Source organism: Camelus dromedarius, chromosome 5, assembly GCF_036321535.1.
Source record: "Camelus dromedarius isolate mCamDro1 chromosome 5, mCamDro1.pat, whole genome shotgun sequence".
Lineage (NCBI taxonomy): Eukaryota > Metazoa > Chordata > Mammalia > Artiodactyla > Camelidae > Camelus > Camelus dromedarius.
In genome coordinates, this window is record NC_087440.1 from 85,368,949 (window position 1) to 85,380,308 (window position 11,360).

Here is an 11,360-nt window from a genome sequence, read left to right on the forward strand (position 1 = left end):
CGGGAAGCTCTCTGCATCTTAGTGTCCTTGTCTATAATGGATTTTAATGCAAAACCGATACAGTTCAATGCATTAAAAGCTATTCTTGTTGGCCCTTGGCCTCTACCCCATCGCCTGCAACCATGGTCTGGAAAATCATACAGAATGCATGCTCTCATCTTGGTCTCTGTCCCCAGCCCTTATCTGGTACCAGAAAGCTTCTCTAGGCCTTCACAAGCCGCTGATCAGTGCCCCAGCTTACTCCCAGGTTTTCCTCTTCTGGCCCCATCAGTGCAGAGCAGAGACAGTCCTCAGAGAAAGCCAGAGGCATCAGCACTCCCACCTCGAAGTGACTGCCACGAGCCAGACAGAATGTAGGGTTCAAAGGCGTGGGCCAGATCATTCCAATGGCCCACTATGGGCCGGGCCCCAAGAAAGTCCCCACGGGGCCCTGGGGCTCACAGTTTCAAGCTCTTGTTCCGCAGCGGTTGTCGGGGCAGAAACGCTTGCTGTGGAGGAGAGCAGAGAGAAGGACCCCAAAAGACCCAGGAAAGCTTCTAGAGAGGGCATGCCTGCCTAATTCCGCGCAGACCGTCTGCCTAAGGTCTGGGGATTTCGCAGGAACAGGGCCCAGTAAGCGGTCTAAGCGGGCTCTGGAGATGCTCCCAGGATCTCCCCACTCTGGGCGGATCCTGCTTCCCGGCTACCCCGCCAGCAACAAGAAGGTAAAAGGTCCCGACTCTCCCACGGGCGAGGGGAACAGCAATCCCAGGCTGCTTCCTCCCAGGGGCAGCGCTACCTCTCTCAGAAACCTAAGGATCCAGTTTGAACCAGGACACCGGTCCTGCAACCATTCACACCCAGACTTTGTTTCTCTCTCTTTTTTTTTTTTTTCCTGGACAGGTCATAGCTGCCCAGTTTTTCTTTCGAAGCTACAAACTAAATAGACTTCTTTTCTGGGCCTCAGATGGTGCTGGCGGTGGGGTGCGAAATACAGAATGTTGGCCTGTCTACATCGCCGTCACTTTATTGTATCGTCTCACCGTTAATTTAACTATAAATACTACGGTGGGGAGGGAGTCGCCTGCAGCCTCGGACTTCGGGCTGCAAGCCCCGGCGGCGCGTCCCGACCCCAGGCGCCCACCCTCCGGACTGTACACTATTTACAGCTCCTCGTTCCTCTTTCTCGAACCCCCTCCCAAAAGGCAGCGCGTGTGCAAGAAAGTAGCATCGTCTGGGTGTGCAAGTCCTTCGAATTAGGCAAGGGCCACGGCCGGCCCGCGGCCGTCAGCTGTCCGAGTCCAAATCGCTTTTACCTTCCTCTTCCCTCTTCTCCGGCGACGCCTTCGACGACGGCTTGTTCCACTTCTCCGCGTTTTCCGACTCCTCCGACGAGGACCGCTTCTGCCGCCTCCATTTGGCGCGGCGGTTTTTAAACCAGACCTGTTGCGCAACAAAGGACAAAAACAACCGTTAGTATCAAAGGCGCGCTCCCGCAATGCCCCGGGACCCCCGGGGCTCGATGTGGCCGCGGGGTGACCCCGGCGTGGAAAGGGAACCCCGGGGACCCCGCGCGCACGTCAACAAAAAGAGAGGAGACCCGCTCCCGCTTCCGTATTTTCATCCAACTTCCTGGGCCTAAAGCGCCCTCCAGCAGCCTCCGGGCCGCCACTGGGATGTTTTTAAAGAGCCGGAGACCCAAGGAGCTGAGCACACCCGGCTGGGTCCTTATTTCGCTGGGAAAAGCTGCGAGGCCCCGTAGGGTCCTGGGCCCACCTCCACTTTCTCCTCGCGGAGGTGCACCTTCCGGGCCAGCTGCTCGCGGGTACCCACGTCTGGGTACTTGGTCTCCTGGAAGAGGTTCTCCAGAGCTTCGAGCTGCTCGTCGGTGAAGATGGTGCGATGCCGCCGCTTCCGCCGGCAGTGCAGCTGGTTGAGGAGCTGCAGCTCGGTGCGGGACAGGGTGCCCACGTTCATGTAGGGGAGCATCTGGTGCGGTACCGGGGACACTAGCACCGAGCCGGGGCCCTCGTAGCCTGCGACAGAGTAGGGCGCACGGTCAGCTGCCTCCATTGCCACCGCGCACACGCCCGACCGCGACTCACCCGCGACTTTAAAGTCGTCTGCAAGAGGATGCTGGAGCTGGGGGTACGCAGAAAACGAGGGTGCGGGGAAATGGGGGACCTGCTGCACCGTCCACCGGCACACTCCCAAAGCCAGTTAGGGAGCCCTAAAAGCCTAGTCTCCCCACGCAGGCAGTGTTACAGTTTCCGCTAACTCGCCTAAGGTTTGCAGCAAGTGTGCAAGCCCCTGCTCCCGATTCGGAAAAAAAAAAAAAGTGGGGGGTGGGGGCAGGTTTGCAAGAGGAGAAAAGTTTGCGCAAAGTGAAAAACTCCAGCGCTACCGCCCACCCACGCCCGGGGGCTGAGGACTTAGGCGGCCGCGGAGGCCAACACTAGCGCGACCCTACCTGGGGGCGTCGGGACGCAGGAGCACTGCTGGGCGCCCAGTGGCGGCACAGCCCCGCAGCAGGCCGGGCCCACGGGTGCCGCCTGCACGTGCAGCTGCCCGTAGAAGTAGTTGTTGTAGCCGAGGCGGGAGCCGCTGACCGCTGCCGGGAGGCCTGCGCCGCCGGGGGCCACGGGGCGCGGGTAGAAGGCGCCATAGTCCGAGGAGGCGCCGCTGCCGGCGCCGTAGAGCGAGTCCCCGTGCAGGGCCGGGAAGACGACCGGAGCCGCAGCGCTGGGCGCCACCGGCAGCACCGAGTCTTTGCAGCGTGGCCGGGCGGCCAGGATGTTGTCGATACTGAACATGCTGGCGGGCATCCCCGAACCCCGCGCCGGGACCGGGAGGCGGCGGGGATGCGCGGAGGAAAAAGCCTCAAAGTTGGGGGGTCCACTCTCCTCCCGCGGCGTACCAAACCGAAAGAGAGCGCCGGCGAGCGCGCAGCCCCGCGCCCCTCCCCGCCCCCTGCGTCCGCTCTCCCTCCTCCCGCCCTCCCCTCGCTGCGGCGTTCGCCGAACTCAACCCGCGGGTAGGACGGAGTTTAGACCAGCTGAACCTCTTGTTGGTTTTATACTGAGTCGACGTCATCCTGGATTTAGTTCCTGGTAATATGCAGATGACAAACAGAACCAGATTTGGCCCTTTCTGTTCCTTTGGGGGGGGGGGGGCTTAGAGGAAGGGGGAGGGGAAGAGGTGCCAAGGGGAGGGGGCTACGGGGGCCTGAAAAGAGATTGTGGATTGAGAATTAATGAAATTAACCTAATCTTTTCCATTCAGCCGCCCCGCCGCGGACCGACGGAGCTGGGCGGGAGTCCTAATTGCCCCGGTTAATCTCATTAATTCCATTGTGCGGCTGCAGTTAACAACTCCCTCCGCCGACCCCTCTGCCCCCACCTTTTTTTCCCTCAGATTGGGTCCTATTATTGGGTGCGATTTCCTCTGCATGCAACTCTAATTCATTGTGGCCAGTTTTACTTTGGGACTACTTTTTTCACCCCCTTTTGGAATTTGTTTTGTTTGAGAAAAATGTGAGGGGCTGCGTCCTCAAGCAAGATTGAAATTCCACTCTTCCATTGGCCCCCATGCGCTGACCGCCTAATTTCACCTCTGTTTTTTATCTTGACATTCTCTCGTGAATGGAACTGGTTAACTCCCTAAAACGCTTTTGTTTTTGCAAAGGCCAAAATTTGTAATGGCAAAACGACGAAAGAAGTGCATCGCGGTTCTTAATTATATGTATATATATATATACTTTTGCAGTCACTTTGGGTCTGAAAACCACCATAGCCGTCCCTAGGCCCTTATACAGAGGAGACCAAATTCATCCACTACCTTGAAATTCGCCACCAAGAGTAGCAATCAGAAGCGATGGTTCCAACTGCTCCCTGCGTGGGTGTCGGTAGGTTTTGTCTTCTGTCTTCTTTTTGAAATTTTTTTTCAAAAGCAGGGTGCCTTCTCCCTTAACTGTTTTTGTTTTCAATCCAAATTCGGGGAAAAAATAAAAGGGACTTGAGGGATTCCCTGTCACTTTCCCCAACAATTGAATCGCATTTTCCCCTCCGACTTGCTCGCTCCGTGACTGGGCCCCCCTCGCCCCCCTCAGCTGTCCTTCCCCCGGCAGGCCCAGGCTGGGCTCCCTGGGCCCCGGCGGCCTGACCCAAGCCCGGCTCTGCTCGCGGCAGGCGGCCGCGGTGATTTGCGGGGTCCTCGGCGCGTCACAGCCGGTCAGCCGGGGCTGCTGGAGGCACAACCAGCCCACGATGACGGCACGCAGGCAGCCGAGCGCTCTACAGAAAGGTAGGAGATGGTGCGCGTGGAACGAAAGCAGCCCCTGAGGTCCTTTGGGCCCGGCGCAAGCCCGGGTCTTGCAGAGCCGTCCTTTCTCGGCCCTTCGCGCAGGCAACTCCGGCCACTCCAGGGGAAGGAGCAGTGCTGGGCCCAGGCAAGTCTGCGTAGCGCCGGGGTAGCGAGGCACCTCGGGTTTCCCGAAGGAAGGCCGCCTTTAACTCACGCCCATTTTGCGCTGTTTCATACTGGGTAATTAACCAAGGGTCCCACCAAAGGTGTCTGAAATTCCTGCGGTAACGTTAAGTATGTGGGCGGCCTCCTCCGCGGCTCTGGGGCCATAGGGAAAGGGTGCTTGTCAATTGCTGCTCCCGGGTCAGAGGAGCGATTGCGCAGGTTTGGTACTGCCTGAGCGCAGAAGTCCGGAGGCGCGCAGCGCTGACCGGGAGAAGCTAGGCGGCGGCGCGTCTCCTCCTAGGCCTCCCCATGTGGACCTCGGCGCCCTCATGCCCATTCGCTCACCTGCTCGCGACCTGAGAGCTTTGCTTCTTTGAGTGCTGAGCAAAAGTAGAAGTGGTTGTAGGGGAGAGATTAAAGTAGGACGGAGATGGGTCTCAATTTGGAGAGATGGCGGACTTTTCTTTTTTTAAACAATAAACACCACTCCCAAAGGAAGGAGTGTGACCCTCCCCTTCAGAGAGGTCAGGCTAGGGAAAGAAGTTTATCGCCCTCGCCTTCCCTCTCTAACTAGGGATGGAGGCTTTTTTGTCCCCCTTTCTCCGAGACTTAAAAATCACCAGGTCCTAGGCCACATTTCCGAGTTTAATTCTACAGGGCAAATGATGGAAGACAACTAGAGGCTGCAACTTCAGCAGGGACTCTGGCTGCGTTTCTGTCTGTGGCTGGGCGCACGCGGCGGTACGCGCACGCGCGTGTGTATCTTTTAAGCTCTGATGAACCCGGCAGAGGCAGAAGCTCGGTGGGAAACCGGGACAGATTCCTCGTAGGTTTCTGCAAACGTACTAAGACCAGCGCCACGTGTAGACTTCAGCCGCGGATCTAAGAGTGCCTGCGAAGTGTTAAATAAGGCAACCTCCGCCCTTATTTGCAGCACGCTGTCTTGCCTCCTTCCACTGGGTACCTTGTTCTCTTAATACTCAGATTTAACAACCCCCTAGACTTTGTCCCTTCCTTTCCTCAGCCTCCCACTGTGCCATCCGACTTTTGGAAAGAAGAGCACTGTACAGGGAGTCTGGAGGTCAGAGTTCTAGACTGAACCTTGCCACTTTGCAAATCATCCCTCCTCTGGGCCTCAGTTTTTGTCTTTGTTTTTTTGTTTGTTTTTGTTTTGTTTCGTTTTGTTTTTTAGTTATTAAGCCAATGCCAACATTCATTGGGTCCCTTACATCCCTAACATTTAATGAGGCTGGATAATTGCTGGATAATTTACCAAGGAGACTGAGGGTGGAATTAACAGCATTTTTTTAGTGCTTTTCTTCGGGACAAAGGAGTGTGCTGTCTCCATCCCCACCTGAGGGCAGGGTCTCTGTATCAGCAGGGTCTAAGATGAGGAAATGCAGTCCAGAAGCTCTGTCCTTAAATGGGTGGCGACTTTCCGGGAAGAGGTCACAGGGACTCTGGGGCCACCCCACGCCAGTTGTTCAGTGGGCTCTCGCGAAGCTCACCCCGCTGCAGCGGGGCCTCCTCCTCCCGGTTGCCTCTCAATCTGCAGGCGCTTCACTGTCGGTAGGCAGGAGCCACCCGCGGAAGGCGGTCAGGGGCGCTGCGCTCGCACTGCGCCTCCTCTTCGGGCCGAAACCCACAAGTGTCCACAAAGCGCTAAACAAACAATCAGTAGCCTCGCGTTGCCCGGTGCAATTGGAATAACAAATGCGACGCACGCAAATTGCCCCCCTCGTGTTGCTAAGCGATTGTTTGTCGCCCTGCACGCACCGCTCAGCATGGGAGGACCAGGAGCGTCTGCAGGCGGCCGGCGAGCTCTTAGGTCGGAAATGCAGTAAACACGCTCCTGATTTTCCTTATTATCACTCAAACACGATTTCACACAAAGCAATCACCACGCAGAAGTCTATGAAAATGTGTTTGTTGAGGAGTCAGTCGCCCTGGTAATAGCCCTCATTTTGTAAATATTAAAGAATAGATCAGCGGATTCCACATGCATAAGGTGTATTTGCGGTCCAGCATCTATCAGGACGCTTTTGCGCCGCGGTCATCGCTAAATTGATTCATAGAGCGTAGATTAAATTGCATCTCTGATTTAAAACAGAGTGCCCAAGTTTGGAGTGTGCATCTGGGTATCTCCTCCTGCCCGAAGATATTTTCATCACGGAGAAAACCGTTGCCCCATTAGCCTTACACACACACATACACACATCCATGACTTTAAAAAAAAAAAATCATATACGGCCCCAACTTCTTACGGTTCGTTCCAGGAACTTTCTTTTATTAATTCTTTCAGCCTCTTGACCGATCACGGAGCAGAGTTCACAATCGGATGCGTTTAAGTAGGATTTTTCGTGGCATGTGCAAAAAGCTGGTGTGTCCATTTCAAAGGTACAGAGCCCCCTCGCAGGGCGAATTAGCCGGGTCCGAAGAATTAGGAACAATGAGCAGACCCGGCCGTGGCCAGTGCGCAGCATAGAGACGTGCAGTCTGCACAACGCTCAACAGTTTTATTGTTTGTATTTGGACTTAGAGAAAAAAATCCAGTGTCTCAGAACTAGTGTTCAAAACCCACTCCATCGCCCTGCTGCTCTCTCAAGGACACCTTTGGGAGCCCCAGAGGATTTTCCGGGTGAGATTGAGTGGATGGAGTTGAACACCACGCAAAATGCCACCCCACTAAGGGGCAGCGCTTGGGGGGGCTGGGTCTCCCGCATTTCAGCAGGACTTAGAGACGCTTACTAGCTGAATTCTGCTAGAGGTTTTGGAACATTCCAAATAAACCCACGTAGCCCCTGAGGACAAAATAATCAAGGTGTTAGGAAAACTCATAACACTGGGGGAGAAGAAGAGGGTGTCGAAAAATGACGCATTCCCAAGGCATCAGGGGGAAAAAAATAGCTCCAATTTTCCAGGGTTGCAGAAATCCGCTTTCAGCTGAATTATTTACCAAAGTTTGTTTCAAAGTGACTGCACCGTTGCTTTTGCAAATCACAGAATGCAAATGACGATAATTTGTTCTCCGTGGAACTTTCTCTTGAAATGATTAGCAAAGTCAGTCATTTGAAAATGAGAGCGATTGCACAGACTGTTCGCGAAGCCCCTCGCTAACCGATATCAGCTTCTAAAGTTTTCATTCATGTAAACCTCATTAATGAAGATCTTTTATTTAAACGTCAAGGGGATTTGAAATTTAGAGTAAATTATGAAGCTTGTATGTCTAGCCAAGTCATGGGTCAAATGCATTTGTGAAAAACTGCTAAAAGAGCATATGGTTTGGAATTTTTCTACAATGACTAGTGTTTAAATAAATTGCTTGTACTGCTTAACTTCATGTGTAATTTTGACAGAAATTGGCCTATAGCCTTTTGATATGTAAACATTTCAGCCTTTTATGCGGCATAAAAAAGACACTTGCTTTTTAGGATCAGCTCAGGCAGTCACCCTGTAATTCAGAAAGCTGGCACCTACCATTACATTCTTGCTAGATTTCAACTTTCAAGTGGCAGCCTCAGGGAGGAAAAAAAAAAAAAAAGGAAGGCAAGAAAGAAAGAAAGGGGATATTTCAAAAGCAATGTCCATTTGGGATTAAAAGCTGCAAATGAGGTGAGAACGTGCCACTTACTATCTGAAAGAAATGAATAAACCATGGTTATTAAAGAACATTTTCTGTCATCTTTCTTTAAGCCAGCCCGTCTGAGGGAACACTTAAGCAGGGCTGAGACTGACTGGCATGTCATTAAATGCTTGTCTTAGTCCAACACACAAATAGGTGTTAAAGATCTAGGTATCATTCCAGGATGTTACCAGCGAAATGACTCCGTGTCACAGAACCCATTAAGATGCAAAAAAAATCACTCAGTCTCCAAAGAGAAGCATCCTGAGCACAAAACCGTTGAACACAAATGGCAAGGGGGTTTTTCTGGGTGGGAGGCTCTGGCTGGGGGCTGTGAAGCCCGGGGCAGGGCAGTTTGGAGACCACTCTGGGCTGCCAGGATTCCTGAAGCAGATGAATCTGCATAAACCCATTTGTTGCTAATATATCCGTCTCCCATAAATCAGTGTTGGAATGTGGATTGGAAGGTGGATCGCCCTAGTGCTAGACGGGGCCACACATTGACTTCCTGCGTGCAGTGGCAGGACGAACGCTGTTCCTTCCCCTCTCCGGGTCCTGGGTCCTGCCCGTATTTATACTGCAAGTCAGCTTTGTCATATACAGACTTTCTGAGAGACATCACCCCTTCTGTGAGGTTTTAGAGGAACTGGGGGGAAATAGAACACTCCGGAGGCAATGGAGGGAGACCTGTTTCTTTGTACACAGTTGAGCTTTCAGAGCAAACTGAGATCCTCTTTATATAGAAGATCATGCTGGGGGAAATGTAATTAAGAAAAAGACTCACCGAGAGAGACTGGAGGAGGTATTTACATTTTTTATGCATTCCAACACATCATATTGTGGTCAGCAAACCAGAAAGAAAGGGACATATTTCACGACATAAAGAAGGCACCGAGCGATTTTTTGTTTGTTTGTTTTTTCTAAGCCTTCTACATTCCTGCCTAACCTTTCTGTCTGTTTTGAAATGAATAAGGGTATTTTTTTTTCGTTTGCCATAGTTTTAAAGTTCTTGGAAAAACAGTTGATTTACTAATAAAATAGTTCCGTAGCTTTTAGCTGCTTAACTTTGAGAAACTTACCCCCAAAATGTGTTTGTGATCAAAGTTAGCTAGGCAAGATGTGTATTTTGGGTAAAAGAGAGACACTTAATACTTAAAAGATAATTTGGGAAATTGAGGGGGCTTTTTTTTTTTTGAAGGAAAGAATATTACAAAATAAACTGAAAATTATAGGAAAAGACAGCCATGCTTGGGTGGCCACGTTACACGGATAAAACTGTGGATCTAGAAAGGTTAGTGTCAGTGGAGATATGTGTACTATGGGGCTTTGTTATTGTATTTCATCTTTTTAAAGAGAACTTGGTAGAATGGTCATTTGCTGGTATGTTATCTGAAGAGCTGGATTTGAAATGCATATGAGATAGCTTTGCTGATTCTTTTTAAACATCACAGTAAGGAAACTAACAAGCACGTTCCCAGATGTGTCTTGTCCTTCAGAGTAGTCACTGGAGGTGCTCGGACTTGCTCCAGCATCTCTGTTGGTCCGTGGCTGTGAATAGTTTTCTCAACTCCTGAAAGGGCATTTACTTGGGCCCATTAATTCCTGTCTGCTTTTTTAAGAAGCAGCCAAGACTTTCTTGCCCACTGCTTATGTGTAGAAATTAAGGCTTCTGAAGTTTCAATGGTCAGGCAGAGTAATGGGAAATGGAAACAAACAAACAAAAAAGCCACTTTCAGGGGTCACAGGTCGTGTCACCTGCTCAATCCTACCATCCAAAGAATCTGATGCTATAACTCAACTGTATCTTGGCCTTGCCCTTGGGCAGAGGGGCCTGAGCACTTACCAGCCTGTCTGGACAATTCAGACCAGGACTTCTCCACTCTGAAATAGCAGGGGAAAAAAGGAGGAGAATTCTCAGGAACAACCTCAACTTTCAATTTGTTTGATTTGTGTTAGGGCTTTCATTGTCTTTTCTTAGCCAGGAGATCAGGAATTTTGGAATCTACTACCTTCTGTGAGTACTCATATTTAAGACCCCCTCTCCCCCACAGCCCTTTACTCCTTCACTTCGCACGCTCAATCATATCTGAGCCGGTCAGTCCCAATACCAACTCCCTCGCCACCTCCTTTCTGGAGTTTGTGTGCATTTTCATGTCTGGGGTGTCTACCTGCAGCCAGGGATGAAAGCTGAATAATGCTTGGTCCACGATGCAGATTTGGTTTCACTTAGCAGTAAAATTCTTCCTGCAGACCAGAAGGTCTTGGGTTGAAAATCGCAAGTCCATCTCCCATGCCGTTGGGTTGTTTGCAATGTATGTATTATGCGGGTGGTGGGGGCAATGGTCTATTCACAGTAAAGAGATCTTCGGGAATTCGGTCTATGAGCCAAACACCGGACAGCTGAACTGAAAAGACCCCCTCTTGTCTACATGATACCTCACAGGGTTTTTCTTTTAAACAGGTCCCCAAAGAACATTTCACTCCCCTCTCAAAGGTTTGTAGATAGAGTCATTTTCTGCCTGCTAGGTCAACACAATATTTGCAAGTGAAATGATGACGTCAAAACATGTTCATGCCCAACTAATGACAATACTTTCTCCCAAACTCTAGAATTCTGAAATTATTTGGACTCAAAGTACCTCCAGTTGACTACGAGACGGGAACATAAGTTTTTGATAATACTATCCACATTCTGATTTAAGCCGTGGCCCTTCCCCCCTCCCCCCCCCAAAAAAAACCCTCAAAAAGTAGCTTTCCAAGTTAAACTAGACTGGGGTGATCCAGTGAATGTTTGACTTAAAATAATTTTGAAAATAACTCATTCACCGTTCAAGTCCTTCAATAAAAGAGCAGCAGCAGAGTAAGTTGCTTTGAAAAGCAACCCTGCTTGGCAGAGGGATTCCGGCACGTATGATGAAAAATGGATATTGAATATGTGTGGCGAATGCCCACCCCTCTATATTTCAGGGAAGTTCCTTATTGAATATTTCTCGCCCACAGAGCTGGAGTCACCGTGAAATCTCACCCCTTGGATCTTTGTTGGGGCTGAATGAGCCTCCCGACCTAGTAACAAATTGCCTTTCCGTGGGTTTGTGTTCTAAGTGAGCGCAGACATCTACCTCCTGGGGCATCAAGCCATAGACCCTTGCCATGATCAGCTGTAGAAAGTGGAGCAAATGGGCCTGGCACAAAATTCTGAGGGTCTGGTCCCAAGGGTAGGGTCAAGGAGATTTCCATCTCTGTGTGCTCTGTGGATGGTCACTATTCTCCTGGGAAGTGGACTCTGTTCCCG

The 11,360-nt window shown here is 51.1% G+C and overlaps 1 protein-coding gene across 1 annotated transcript; it reads right to left on the reverse strand.

Moving 5' to 3' along the window:
* Nucleotides 1-990: 990 nt before the first annotated feature.
* GSC (goosecoid homeobox) lies at nt 991-2,887 on the reverse strand. The gene is made up of 3 exons (XM_010987734.3): nt 2,450-2,887; nt 1,756-2,015; nt 991-1,422 (listed from the first exon to the last, which is right to left on the reverse strand). The coding sequence occupies exons 1-3, from the start codon at nt 2,802-2,804 to the stop codon at nt 1,267-1,269; spliced, it is 771 nt and encodes a 256-aa protein (XP_010986036.2). The 5' UTR covers nt 2,805-2,887; the 3' UTR covers nt 991-1,266.
* Between the last annotated feature and the right edge of the window lie 8,473 nt (nt 2,888-11,360).